Below are 14,949 nucleotides of genomic sequence, written 5' to 3'. Positions count from 1 at the left end.
ATTACACGAAAGAGGTGTTCAAAGAGTTCTAAAGAGTCTCCAGGAAAAAGTTTCTGTTGTAACAACCTTAAGCCATCTTGGACGCTGAAAGCCCGCAATGCTTCACAACTGCGCACGCGTATTTGAAGGGCCGCTAAGCCCGCCATCTTTACGTTTAATGAAAGGGGAGGCTCCTCATCCTTAGCGGACCAATGTAAAACCTCCAGATTGTCATTTTTCTATTGGCTAACAGAGACCAATTAGAAGTGAACCGTCTTTTAGCGGGCGTCTGGCTGTACAGCGCCCTGACGTAATGTGAGGGGACTACGGGCAGGGCTGAGCTGGACCAATGAGGAGGCGCGAGGGGGCTGGTTTGACTGTTCTCACGCCCAACCCTCAGACCCAGCCCCAGGAAAGTTTCCCTTCTAGGAAGGAGAGAAGCGAACATGGCAGCGCGTTGGTGGCTTTGGTGTGTCTCTGCGACCGTGGCGGTGGCACTGCTGCTCGTTTACGGGGTTCCCTCAGCCTGTGCCCAGAGAAAGAAGGAGGTGAGGACGCTGTTTCCAGCAACACGGGCTTCTCCCAACGAGTGGGGCTTGAGAGGGTCTGTTTTGTCCTTCCCGATCCCTTTTCCCCGCCGATTCTGTATCTTTGGTGGCTCCAATTCCGCCGTTTGGGGAATTGTGGGGTTCGCGAGGGAAGAAATTGTAATAACCTTGTCTTCTGGGATTGTAGAGTCTGAGAGTGGGGTGGGGTAGGTGACAAGCTGGCTTCTATAGGCCTGTGGGTGTACATAGCTACGAGTTTTGACACTTCTTTGAGTATGGGCCCCATCAGGTGGTGGCGGGAAGTTCGACTTTAGATCCAAGGGGTAGATTATCTGAGTCTTTCTTCTGTCAGTAGATGTAACTCCCTTTTAGACGTGTGAGAACTATATATTTTGTAGCATTTTCACTTGAGGAATGAGAGGAGTAAACAGAAGAGCGGAGCTATGCCAAATTTATTTCATTGTCCAAATAATTGATTCAAAGCAAGTTACCAGAGTGAAGCTCTTAAACCATTTTCAATGATTTACCAAATATCAAGCGCGCCAGGCGCTGTTGTGAGGAGCTTAGTGTATATAAGTGAACAAAACTAAGATTCCTCCTCGTGGAATTTACTGACTTCGGCAAGTGGAGGAGATACAGTATTCTTTACTCACCATTAAGCAATCCAAGCTGAGGAATTTTAACATTGTTGTTTTGAAACATGTGTAGAGCCGTATGCTCTTAGAGCTTTACAGATTACTAGCAATTCTTTATGCTCTCTAATTTTGTAAATGAGGAAACCCAAGTCCTAAATTTACACAGTTAACTGTTGCAGAACAAGGACTGAAATCCTAGGTCAGTCAGTCTTATGCTATTTCCTGTACATTCTGTGCCTCCTTCTAGTACACAATACCTGTACAGGTACTTTTAAAATGCCATTTAAACATCTCCGATGCTTGTCAACTTGAGCTGAATTTAAGAGAACCTACCTTCTCTGTTTTTGAATATGTGTACTATTCCATAAGAAAAAAATAAGCTAGCATATTAAAACGAGTTACTTAATAGATTGGCAAAAAGTAAAATTAAAAATATACAATTTTCAAAGTAATGGTGAAATGAGCAGGCTCATACACTGGAACTAGAAATCTATGTGCTTTTTTAGGAGGGTTCCAAGCCATTTTTACGTGGAAAACAAGATGTAGAGCAATACATAATTTTATATTCTAGAGGCCTTTTATGTTAAAATATATATATGTGTATGTATATATAGAGAGAAACCTTTGTAAGGATATACAACAGTGGATATCTCTGGGTAGTTGGGATTGTTCATTAGGGGAACACTGTAACTTTTTACCTTATATGTTGGTATTGTCTAAATTTCTACAACCACCACTTACTGTTTTTTAATAAAACGTGAAAAATGTTAAAAACTAGTATTTCTACCAATTAAATTATTTATTCATTTAACCTCTCACTAAACTAGAAGCAGAAGAGCCTAGCAGGGGATAGATTACTTTCAAAAGGAATCAGCAATGAATTATGTACTTTATTTTTTATTTTTATCTTTTAAACATCTTTATTGGAGTATAATTGCTTTACAATGGTGGGTTAGTTTCTGCTTTATAACAAAGTGAATCAGTTATACATATACATATGTCCCCATATCTCTTCCCTCTTGCGTCTCCCTCCCTCCCACCCTCCCTATCCCACCCCTCTAGGTGGTCACAAAGCACCGAGCTGATCTCCCTGTGCTATGTGGCTTGTTTCCCACTAGCTATCTATTTTACGTTTGGTAGTGTATATATGTCCATGCCACCCTCTCACTTTGTCCCAGCTTACCCTTCCCCCTCCCTGTGTCCTCAAGTCCATTCTCTAGGAGGTCTGTGTCTTTGTTCCCGTCTTGCCCCTAGGTTCTTCATGACCATTTTTTTTTTTTAGATTCTGTATATATGTGTTAGTATACAGTATTTGTTTTTCTCTTCCTGACTTACTTCACTCTGTATGACAGACGCTAGGTCCATCCACCTCAGTACAAATAACTCAATTTCGTTTCGTTTTATGGCTGAGTAATATTCCATTGTATATATGTGCCACATCTTCTTTATCCATTCATCTGTTGATGGACACTTAGGTTGCTTCCATGTCCTGGCTATGGTAAATAGCGCTGCAGTGAACTTTGTGGTACATGTCTCTTTCTGAATTATGATTTTCTCAGGGTATATGCCCAGTAGTGGGATTGCTGGGTCATATGGTAGTTCTATTTTTAGTTTTTTAAGGAACCTCCATACTGTTCTGCACAGTGGCTGTATCAATTTACATTCCCACCAACAGTGCAAGAGGGTTCCCTTTTCTCCACACCCTCTCTAGCAATTATTGTTTGTAGATTTTTTGATGATGGCCATTCTGACCAGTGTGAGATGATATCTCATTGTAGTTTTGATTTGTATTTCTCTAATGATTAATGATGTTTTATGTACTTTAAAATTGTTAACACGGTGGATTTTATGTTACGTGAATTTTATCTCAATAAAAAATTTTTTTTAAGGAATCAGATTCTAACTCCCTTCCCATCATGCCACTGTTCAAGACCCTTATCACTCTTGCAAATCTCTTGCCATAAGTGCCTAACTGGTCATCCTTGAACTCATCCTTCATAGTGTTGCCAGAGATGCTAAGGTAAAAAACTGAAAACCGAAAGTTTAAAATAACCTATTTTGCAAAGTATAAAAGGACTTCTGTAGTCTGTCCCTGGTCTGCTTTTTCCAGGCTCATCTCAATTCAAGCTCCTCCCTCTACTGGCCGCATGGCTTGCAGGATCTTAGTTCTCCCACCAGGGATTGAACCCTTGCCCCAGCAGTGAGAGTGCCGAGTCCTAACCACTGGACTGCCAGGGAATTCCTGCCTTGATCTTTCTATACTCTCTTGCAAGTATCTATACTTGCTGGAGTATCTCCCTTCTTCTCCCTCACCCCACTCCCTCATTCACCTGAGGGTTCCTGCTCTTCAAGTCTTAGCTCAAACATTACCTTCCTTCTCAACTAAGGTTTTCCTGGTTCCCCCAGCTGAATTGAGATGAATTCAGCACATTGTATTGTCATTGTTCATATACCAGTCTTTCCCATTAGACTGTGAGCATCTTGAATACAGACACTTTTGTTTAATTGAGGTATAGTTGATTTACAATATTATATGAGTTTCAAGTGTACAACATGGTGATTCACCATTTTTAAAGATTATACTCCATTTATAGTTATTATAAAATATTGGTTATGAATACAGACACTTTTAAATTTTTTTTTCACACCTAGCAGTATCTGTCAAACATCTAATTAATTAATTAATTAACTGTGTGCATATAAAGTCAGGAATCTGTTCTTTCACTTGCAAGTTTGTTTAGGTTTCACAATCTAAAATTGGATTTTCTCATCAGTAAACAAGGAATAAGTATAGGCTGGTAAAGTTGGTTTCGTTTTTATACCTTTCCCCTGTAACTGAGCATGTTTTGGACTTTTTAATAATGAGATTACTGTGATACTACTTAGAGACAGTTTAAAAATATAGGCGTTCTGTTGCAAAACGCTTACTTTTTATGTCAATTTTTGAAAACATTATTTTAAAAAAATCCCAGGTCTATCCACCATAGTAGATTTGGCTTTAAATGGTAGGATAATGTATGATCTTATAATCTAAGTATTCTGTTTAAAAAGGCACCTCTCCTGTATAACTGAGTCACTTTGCTGTACAGCAGTAATTAGCACAACATTGTAAATCAACTACACTTAAATTAAAAAAAAAATAGAGGGCTTCCCTGGAGGCACCGTGGTTAAGAATCTGCCTGCCAATGCAGGGGACACAGGTTTGAGCCCTGGTCCGGGAAGATCCCACATGCCGTGGAGCAACTAAGCCCGTGCACCACAACTACTGAGCCTGAGCTCTAGAGCCTGAGAGCCGCAACTACTGAGCCCGCGTGCCCAGAGCCCGTGCTCTACAACAAGAGAAACCACCAAAATGAGAAGCCCAAGCACCACAACGGAGAGTAGCCCCTGCTTGCCACAACTAGAGAAAGCCTGTGTGCAGCAATGAAGACCCAATGCAGCCAAAAATAAATAAATTTATTTAAAAAAATAGAGAACAACAAAAAAAGACACCTCTCCTAAATGAATATAATTAAAAATCACTCAAGTTCTTCATAGTTGTCTGTTGTTAAATGGAATGCTACCCTACTTATCGGATTACTTACACTCGTAACAGTGTTTTCACTGGGACATTGACTTATTCTCTAATATTTATTCAATGCCTTCTACATGTCATGCACTGTGGTTTACATGCATTATCTCTAATCCTCACAATAACCCTGCAGAGTATTAGCCCTTTTTGAAAGGTGAGGAAACTGACACTGAGCAAGAGAGACGTTGGGGGTTTGCCTAAAGAAGCACAGCTGTAGAGGCTGAGCTGGGATTCTACCCCTTGTCTGACTCCAAAGCGTATGCTCTCTGCTAGGCCACAAAGGCTTATTTTGCAGTGACTTATTTTATTTTTATGGTGAATTATTTCCCCCTCTGGTAGAAAGAAAGTTGCTTATTCTTGCAACTGGTGTCATTTTAGGGAGGCAGCATGATAAAAATGAAAAGGCATGGTCTTTGACAAAATTATCCATATTTCAAGACTTCCCTGGTGGTCCAGTGGGTAAGACTCTGAGCTCCCAATGGAGGGGGCCTGAGTTCAATCCCTGGTCAGGGAACTAGATCCCGCATGCATGCCGCAACTAAGAGTCCGCATGCCACAACTAAAGATCCCACATGATGCAAGGAAGATCCTGCATGCTGCAACTAAGACACGGTGCAGCGAAAATAAATAAATAAATAAATAAATATTAAAAAAAAATAATTGACAATTCTTCACTTGTAAATAACTATCCATATTTCTTGATCTACTTCTGGGAATCTATAATAGAAAAATAATATGGAATATGGAAAAGAGTGTCTTTTTTTTTCTTTTTTTTGGCCACACTGCGTGGCTTGTGGGATCTTAGTTCCCCGACCAGGGATCGAACCCAGGCCCTGTGAGTGAAAGCCCTGAGTCCAAACCACCAGACTGCCAGGGAATTCCCTGGAAAAGAGTGAATGCACAAAGCATACTGAAACATTAAAAAATGGTCTTAATAATGCTAGGGTGGCAGATAGTTTTCCTCCCGCTTTCTCAGTTTTCAAAAAATTGTGTAAAATTTTAAAGATCATGTATGTTAATGCAACCCAAGTGATCTTTAGCAAGTTACTCTGAGTCTCATTTTCCTTATCAGTAGAATGGGAAAATGCCTATTTTTTTTTTTTTTGTATTGTGAGAATTAAAGGAGATGAGGGCTGTAAAGTGCCTAATGCAGTACCTGGTGTGTAGAAGACATTAGATGAATATTATTGATAGAAAATAAGATTGTGTTCCTCTGCAGTATAAAATATTTTTCAATTGATCTTTTTGTATTGTTTTCATGAAGATTATTCAGAAAATAAAATTATCTGCATATTTTGACAAGGCAGGCAATTATTGGAAAAACTTCTGTATTCTTTGACATTGCTTTGAGAAGTGATGCATGAAAGTATCACATGCACAAAACCCCAGCAATTACTTAGAAAATACCTTATTACCAAGAACCAAAGGCTCAGTAGCATTGCAAAACAAACAAATTGAGACATACTCCAAAAATAAACATCAAGGAGAGGGGACAGTGGTATATTTTAGCCCTGTCCAAGAAGTACGTGAACTGAGAATGGAGCAGATAGCATTTAAGGATTACAAATACTCTCTTCTCTGTTCACTGTCTTTCTCCTTCAGTCATTATCTGCCAATTATGTTTCCAGGTCTGTTCAGTCTCACTTGTAATTTAAGGATGGAGTTGAAAATTTATTCCTTAACCAGGAATATTTTAAACTAACATTTGTAGGCTAGTGGATTATTAAGAAAGCTAAAAATATCAAGAATTTTTATGAATAAACCCTGATGGTCTAGAACACAGATATAATGAAATAAGTTTTGGGGGAAAGGGAGGTGCATTTTAGAGGAATTCAGACTGGTGATGCTTAACTTTATTACTTCTGAAATTCAAAAGTAATCTTAATGGCAGCATCAGAATTTAGCTTTAAATTATAGTGGATTCCTATATGCCAGGGGTCCCCAACCCCCGGGCCACAGACTGGTACCGACCGGTCCGTGGCCTGTTAGGAACCGGGACTCACAGCAGGGGCTGAGCGGCAGGCGGCCGGGCAGGCGAGCGTCAGATCAGCGGGGGCATTAGATTCTCATAGGAGTGCAAAGCCTACTGTGAACCGCGCATGCAAGGGATCTAGGTTGCGCACTCCTTATGAGAATCTAATGCCTGATGATCTGAGGTGGAGCTGAGGCGTCGATGCTCTACAAATACAGATTATCATTAGCAGAGAGGTTTGACTATACAGAGACCATAATAAATCAATTGCTTGGAAACTCATATCAAAACCCTATCAGTGAGTGGCAAGGGAAAACAAGCTCAGGGCTCCCACTGATTCTGCATTATGGTGAGCTGTATAATTATTTCATTATATATTACAATGTAATAATAATAGAAATAAAGTGCACAATAAATGTAATGCACTTAAATCATCCCGAAACCATCCCCCCGCCCCCCCGTCCATGGAAAAACTATCTTCCACGAAACCAGTCCCCGGTGCCGAAAAGGTTGGGGACCACTGCTATATGCTCTCTTTGCTGAGTGATATTTAGTGATAATAGGAGAATTTGTAGTTGTTAAGGCTTAATCTATTTTGCTAGAGCTAATTGGGATACATATTATGCAAGCAAGTAGAATAAAATTAAATTAGTGCAGTGCTGTGTTACTGCACTTTCTTGGTCCTTTTAATCCCTTGTAGTTCTAAAATTTTCATCGTACTTGATTATTACTAACAGAATTAGAGATATTAATTGACTTCCTGTTAGTGGGATTATTTTGTGGCCATACTAATTTAAATGTTTCAAGAGAAGAGAAAGACTTTAAGCTTACTTAACTTTGTTGGTAAGTATTATATTTTAATTGTGAATATTATTACTCTTCTTTTTGTTTTATTTAAATAGTTGAAAGTAGAGTAATGTACTCCAAGAAGGGGAGATATCAATTGATTGTGAAAGTCTTTGCTTATACACTTAATGTTTTTTCATAGTAAACTTATATTTTGTTTTAAATAAATATATCCAGTGCAAATTTAAAAACTGGATGGATATATTTTCTCAAATGTTTTTTAAAACTGTTAGTGGAAAAAGTATTTGCAATAGGAGTTGTTTCCAAATCAATTACTTTTTTGAGTTGCTGAGCTCACTTGATAAACCTCTTACCTTTATGTACTATAGTCCTTGGAAAATATCTTTCTTACTAATAACTTTAAAGTATTAAATAGTAAATAGAAGGACCTGAAGGTCACAGGTGATATTTTAATCCTTTACTTTTGAAGGTTATAACTTTGGAAGGTAAAGGAATATTTAGAGAGTGAATAGTGGGACTTTTAGTGTAGAGCCTATAGAGAAACAAAATTTTTATTTCTGAGGCATAGCTTTCAGTACCCAAACAATGGGCTCTTGACAACGGATGAGAGGCATCCTAAGGAAGAAGGTTCTTCAGTACTAGCGATTTACTCCGATCAAGAAAACTTTTAACTCAAATGTGAAGAAAAGAGAAATTCCTTTATAAAATCATATAACAGAAGAGACAAAAGAGGACTAGTGAAAGAAGTGTCTAGGAATTATTAAGGTGTTATATATATATATTTTTTAACATCTTTATTGGCGTATAATTGCTTTACAATGGTGTGTTAGTTTCTGCTTTATAACAAAGTGAATCAGTTATACATATACATATATTCCCATATCTCTTCCCTCTTGCGTCTCCCTCCCTCCCACCCTCCCTATCCCACCCCTCTAGGTGGTCACAAAGCACCGAGCTGATCTCCCTGTGCTATGCGGCTGCTTCCCACTAGCTATCTATTTTACGTTTGATAGTGTATATATGTCCATGCCACTCTCTCACTTTGTCACAGCTTACCCTTCCCCCTCCCCATATCCTCAAGTCCATTCTCTAGTAGGTCTGTGTCTTTATTCCCATCTTGCCCCTAGGTTCTTCATGACCTTTTCTTTTTTTCCTTAGATTCCATATATATGTGTTAGCATACGGTATTTGTTTTTCTCTTTCTGACTTACTTCACTCTGTATGACAGACTCTAGGTCCATCCACCTCAGTACAAATAACTCAATTTCGTTTCGTTTTATGGCTGAGTAATATTCCATTGTATATATGTGCCACATCTTCTTTATCCATTCATCTGTTGATGGACACTTAGGTTGCTTCCATGTCCTGGCTATTGTAAATAGTGCTGCAGTGAACATTGTGGTGCATGACTCTTTTTGACCTATGGTTTTCTCAGGGTATGTGCCCAGTAGTGGGACTGCTGGGTCGTATGGTAGTTCTATTTTTAGTTTTTTAAGGAACCTCCATACTGTTCTCCATAGTGGCTGTATCAATTTACATTCCCACCAACAGTGCAAGAGGGTTCCCTTTTCTCCACACCCTCTCCAGCATTTATTGTTTGTAGATTTTTTGATGATGACCATTCTGACTGGTGTGAGATGATATCTCATTGTAGTTTTGATTTGCATTTCTCTAATGATTAATGATGTTGAGCATTCTTTCATGTGTTTGTTGGCAATCTGTGTATCTTCTTTAGAGAAATGTCTATTTAGGTCTTCTGCCCATTTTTGGATTGGGTTGTTTGTTTTTTTGTTATTGAGCTGCATGAGCTGCTTGTAAATTTTGGAGATTAATCCTTTGTCAGTTGCTTCATTTGCAAATATTTTCTCCCATTCTGAGGGTTGTCTTTTGGTCTTGTTTATGGTTTCCTTTGCTGTGCAAAAGCTTTGAAGTTTCATTAGGTCCCATTTGTTTATTTTTGTTTTTATTTCCATTTCTCTGGGAGCTGGGTCAAAAAGGATCTTGCTGTGATTTATGCCATAGAGTGTTCTGCCTATGTTTTCCTCTAAGAGTTTGATAGTGTCTGGCCTTACATTTAGGTCTTTAATCCATTTTGAGTTTATTTTTGTGTATGGTGTTAAGGAGTGTTCTAATTTCATACTTTTCCATGTAGCTGTCCAGTTTTCGCAGCACCACTTACTGAAGAGGCTGTCTTTTCTCCACTGTATATGCTTGCCTCCTTTATCAAAGATAAGGTGACCATATGTGTGTGGGTTTATCTCTGGGCTTTCTATCCTGTTCCATTGATCTATATTTCTGTTTCTGTGCCAGTACCATACTGTCTTGATTACTGTAGCTTTGTAGTATAGTCTGAAGTCAGGGAGCCTGATTCCTCCAGCTCTGTTTTTCTTTCTCAAGATTGCTTTGGCTATTCAGGGTCTTTTCTCTTTCCATACAAATTGTGAAATTTTTTGTTCTAGTTCTGTGAAAAATGCCAGTGGTAGTTTGATAGGGATTGCATTGAATCTGTAGATTGCTTTGGGTAGTAGAGTCATTTTCACAATGTTGATTCTTCCAATCCAAGAACATGGTATATCTCTCCATCTATTTGTGTCATCTTTAATTTCTTTCATCAGTGTCTTATAATTTTCTGCTTACAGGTCTTTTGTCTCCTTAGGTAGGTTTATTCCTAGATAAGGTGTTATATTTGAGTTATCTAGAATATATCACATTCTTCAACCATTTCAGGAAGATCAGGTGGTGGTTTATTTTTAGGAATGGTGTATTTTTTCCTGTTGTGTATAATTTGAATTGCTTAATGTTTATTTAATTTCCCTGTGTAATTGCATAGGAATTATATAACATGTGGTCCTTACCCGTAAGAATTAAAATGTAGAGCAGTAGTACTCAAACTTCAGTGTATAAAGAATCACTTGGGGAACTCCCCTGGTGGCACAGTGGTTAAGAATCCACCTACCAACGCAGGGGACACGGGTTTGATCCCTGATCCGGGAAGATCCCACATGCCGCGGAGCAACTAAGCCTGTGAGCCACAACTACTGAGCCCGCGCACCACAACTACTGAAGTCCACACACCTAGAACCCGTGCTCTGCAGCAAGAGAAGCCACCACAATGAGAAGCCCATGCATGTGGCCCCCGCTCACCGCAACTAGAGAAAGCCTGCGCGCAGTAACAAAGACCCAATGCAGCCAAAAATAAATAAATAAAATAAATAAATTTTTAAAAAAGCATCACTTGGGGTACATGTTAAAATTCTGTAGTCTTGGAATCCACCAGAAGCTAAAGAACCCCCCAGGAAGAGAAAGGGAAATCACAGCCTTGATTAAAGACTTAAAGGCATCAGAGGTGGTAAGTGATGCAATATCTCACAACAACAGCCCTCAGTGGCCAGTGAAAAATGACTAACAGGAACTGAAGCCTTATAGCAGATTATTACCAACTGGTTTCAATTGTTGCTCCCATAGCCCAGGCTGTTCCAGACATTGCGACTGCAACTGAATCCATTACACAGACTGATGACAGGTGGTATGTAGTCTTAGACATCACTAACACCTTCTGTGCCATCTTACTGATATTTGAGGATCAAGGTCAGTTCATTTTCAGGTAGCAAGGCCTCCTATATATGTTTATAGTATTCTCTAGGGGTACCTAAGCTCCCCTGCCATTTGCTACCAGTTGGTGAGTCAGGATTTAGCATAAGTTCCTCTACCCTTCCATGTTTAAAGCTTTCACTATATGGATGATGCCTTGTTGGCAAGTAAAAGCCTCAGTCTCAATGACCTTGTTGGTGGTGCTCTCATACTACAGAGGTAGCCAGGAGCAGTAGCTGATAAACCCGACAAAATTCAAGGGCCTGCTCACCAAGCAAAGTTCCTTGGGACTAAGTGAGTGGATTTATAATACTCAATTCCTGTTGTGGTCATGGAAAAACGGCTGTCTCTTTGGCCCACCAAACCAAACAGGAAACCCAGCACCCTGTTGGACAGTTTTGGGTATTGGAGACAGTATGTGGCTCACTCAGGCATGCTGCTTGGTCTTTTGTATCAGCTAACCTGCTAATCAGCATCCTTTGAGTAGGGCTTATGTAGATCTACTGAATCAAATTTATTGTAGGATGAAACCTAGAAGTCTGCACTTTTAACAGGCTCCTTTATACTAGCCACACTTTGAGAAACATGGGCCTAGTAAGTTTATTATCCATTATGCTAAGGGCTTGCTCTGGGAAGTTTTGATTTACTTTATCACCAAGTCTTTCTTTTACATTGTGTTCTGATCGGTAATTAATAAAAATAGTTTTGAATACATAGTAAGATTATAAAAGCTTAAATCGGACTGTGAAAATCCTTTTCAGTTTACAACAGTGGTTCTCAGGAGGGAGTGGGGAATTTTACTTCCCAAGGGTTATCTGGCAATGTCTGGAGACATTTTTGGTTATTGGCGGCTGGTGATGCTACTGGCATCTAATAGGTAGAGGTCAGGGATGCTGCTCAACATGCAATGTGCAAGACAGCTCCCCACAAAAGAATTATCTGGCCCAAGATGTCAGTAACCCTGCTGCTGAGAAACCTTGGTTTAGAATGATCTGTTTGAATCCTAGCTCTGTGTCTTACTATGGCACTTTGGCCAAGTTGCTTAACCTCTCTGATCCTGTTTACTCAACATTTAAATGAACTAAAAATAGAGTACTTAACCTCATAGTGTTGTTCTGAGGATTGAATTAAATACTTATTCTATAAGGAGAGAAGTTGCTGCCTGACACATACGTACTAAGCATTCCAAATAGTAACTGCTATTTTCTCCATAAAATCAAGATAGGCTTACTTTAAGATATATTAAAATGTTAAAAGATTGGGTCATTGTGAATAAGGATTATAGCTTCTAATTATCATGTCCCAAGCTATGTTCATGTACTTTTATTGTAAAAGTTTAAAACTAGTTCATTAAAAAAAAAAATGAACTGAGAAAGTAACCTAATTAATTGACTCGGTAATAAGCAGTCTTTTGAGGTAATAATCCCGTTTATAAGAGCTTTAAAGAGAATGTAATTCCTTTGAACTGATTTCTTCTACTTGATAAGTTATTTGGGGATTGTATAGCCAGAAATCTGGTCTTTCCAGTCTGTTAATAAACAAGAAGAGGAATATAATACATTTTTTACATAGACCTATTCAAGACTTTGTTTAAGAAGACTTCACATGTTTATCACTAATTCAAAGCACATAACATTTGTTTTATTGGAATGATCATATATCTATGTGATTGAATGGAGATAGACTATATGAAACTATACCTGTTACTGCTTTACATTTTTTTCCCTAAAATAGCCCGAAATAGTATCTGTAGCCATGGTGAATAAAATAGGCAAATTATGTTTGAATTTGCTGGTAACTGTCAAATTTAATTTGAAAATATAACAAAATTAATGACTGCTTTAGAATATAGAGTGCATATTTTCTGTGAACTAATATTGTTCTCTTAGTCAAGAGGATCATTAAGGCTGTATCAAATAATAAGAATTCATTTTTTGGAAAAACTGAGTTTAATTTATGCAGCCTTATTTTAAATCAAATATTCCCTATTGACAATTGTTGGTAACTAATTCTACTGCTAAAGATGAACTAGCCTCTACCGCTTGTTCCTTGTCCTATCTACCTTCTAGTTCACTCTCTTCCACTGCCTTTACCACCAACCTGTTTCCTTTTTTTTTTAATTGAAGTATAGTTGACTTACAATGTTGTGTTAGTTTTAGATGTACAGCACAGTGATTCAGTTATACACATATATATTCTTTTTCAGATTCTTTTCCCTTGTAGGTTATTACAAAATATTGAGTATAGTTCCCTGTGCTATACAGTAGGTCCTTGTTGGTTATCTATTTTATATATAGTACTGTGTATATGTTAATCCCAAATTCCTAATTTATCCCTCCCCTAACAACCTGTTTCCTTAGTATCATTCATTGTTCCACAAGTCTTGTTAATTATTTGTTATACCAGTCTTCTGCGAGTGTATATATTTCTCTGTGGGCTTATTAGAGACTATATTCATTTTTCCATGTGTGGCATATTCATTTTGTGGCTCTTACTGGAATTACTTTATATCTGCTACAAAACTATTTTTTTATGCCATCTTTCTCTATTGTTCATAGAAGTGTACTCAGGAAGTAAATTTTTTTTCAGTATTGCCTGAATTCAGGCATGCTTTAAAGGTAAATCATGCATTTTTAGAATCCATGTTATTGTTGCCTTCCTGAAATTAAAAAAAAATCCCATTTCTATTAAGTGTTTATGTATGCAATCATCTTTTTTTCCTTATATGTTAATGATGCAAGTGAGTCCATTCCCAGCTGGGTTCTGTTAAATAGAAATTCAGTACACACTAACTGAATGCCTACTATGTGGTAAAGTACTACGTGTGTCTGCTCTCTAGTAGCTAATAATCTAGAGAAGGAAACATATCAAATTGTCTTAGAATGATAAGTGCTATAACACAGGTAAAAAGTGTTGTGAAACATCTAGCAGGGGTGGGGGGATTAATATGCTTGTGTCCTGGGTCCTTGACCACCTAGGAAAACCATTTAGGGTCATTCAATTACAACCCACTAAACCCACTAGATGCGCATTCTTTGAGAATTTTTTTGGGATGACTAAAGCCACAGAAGCTATTCTTATTGGTTCCAGGGATTATTTTTCTTAGCCTAAGTCTGAGGCAACTCATTTGCATTACTGACAGCTATCTTTCAAGGAGTGCTATCTTTCTATTAGGTTCCTGATCCACTTCCCAACTGAAAAGGCACATCCTAACATCTGTTCTTTGATGATTGAGTTTAATGAGAAGGAACTACTTTTAAAGTTTGAATGCCAGTGCCCTGCCCAAACTTCAGTGTAAGTAATGGGAAATGTAATTGGTCGAATGCTTCTGAATAGTGAACCACTCCATGATTTCCCAACCCTTTACAAACATATCCCTGTAAAGAAGAACAAAACCATAAATTAGCATTAACTCTGCATTGAGATTCTTCTGCACTTCTTTTTTATCTTTTCCCATCTTCTTACTACTCTTGCAAAGTTTGAACGTAAGGGTAGAGGTGAGGGGAAGGATAAGTGAATGTGATTGCGTTTATTTCAAACTGAAATTCTCATTGACTAACCATGCTTCTCTTCCATTGCCTCATGATGACTGGCTTTTAAAAAGAAACAAACAAAATGTAGCTCTTTCTTTGTGTAGACGTAAATTTTCATTTCTCCGAGATAAATGTTTGGGAATGCAGTTGCTGGATTGTATGGTTAGTGTATATTTTACTTGCTTAATTTTTTTTAACATCTTTGTTGGAGTATAATTGCTTTACAATGGTGTACTTGCTTAATTTTTTAAAGAAACTGCCAAACTGTTTTCCAGAGTGACTGTACCATGGTACATTCCCACCAAAAATGTAT

General features: G+C 38.2%; 1 protein-coding gene across 2 annotated transcripts in view; it reads left to right on the top strand.

The window, feature by feature from the left end:
• Positions 1-378: 378 nt before the first annotated feature.
• Positions 379-14,949, top strand: part of MAGT1 (magnesium transporter 1) — a 49,535-nt gene continuing 34,964 nt past the window's right edge. The window contains exon 1 of one of the 2 annotated variants that reach the window (XM_068533312.1): positions 379-527. In XM_068533312.1, coding sequence (XP_068389413.1) covers positions 426-527 — 102 coding nt within the window. In that variant the 5' untranslated portion in view covers positions 379-425. The remainder of the gene's footprint in view (positions 528-14,949) is intronic. The other variant, XM_068533313.1, reaches the window with a different exon arrangement.

This window comes from Eschrichtius robustus, chromosome X (genome assembly GCF_028021215.1).
Source record: "Eschrichtius robustus isolate mEscRob2 chromosome X, mEscRob2.pri, whole genome shotgun sequence".
In the NCBI taxonomy this organism is placed as follows: Eukaryota; Metazoa; Chordata; class Mammalia; order Artiodactyla; family Eschrichtiidae; genus Eschrichtius; species Eschrichtius robustus.
The sequence above is the reverse complement of the archived record's forward strand: the minus strand, read 5'-3'. Positions and strand labels throughout refer to the sequence as shown.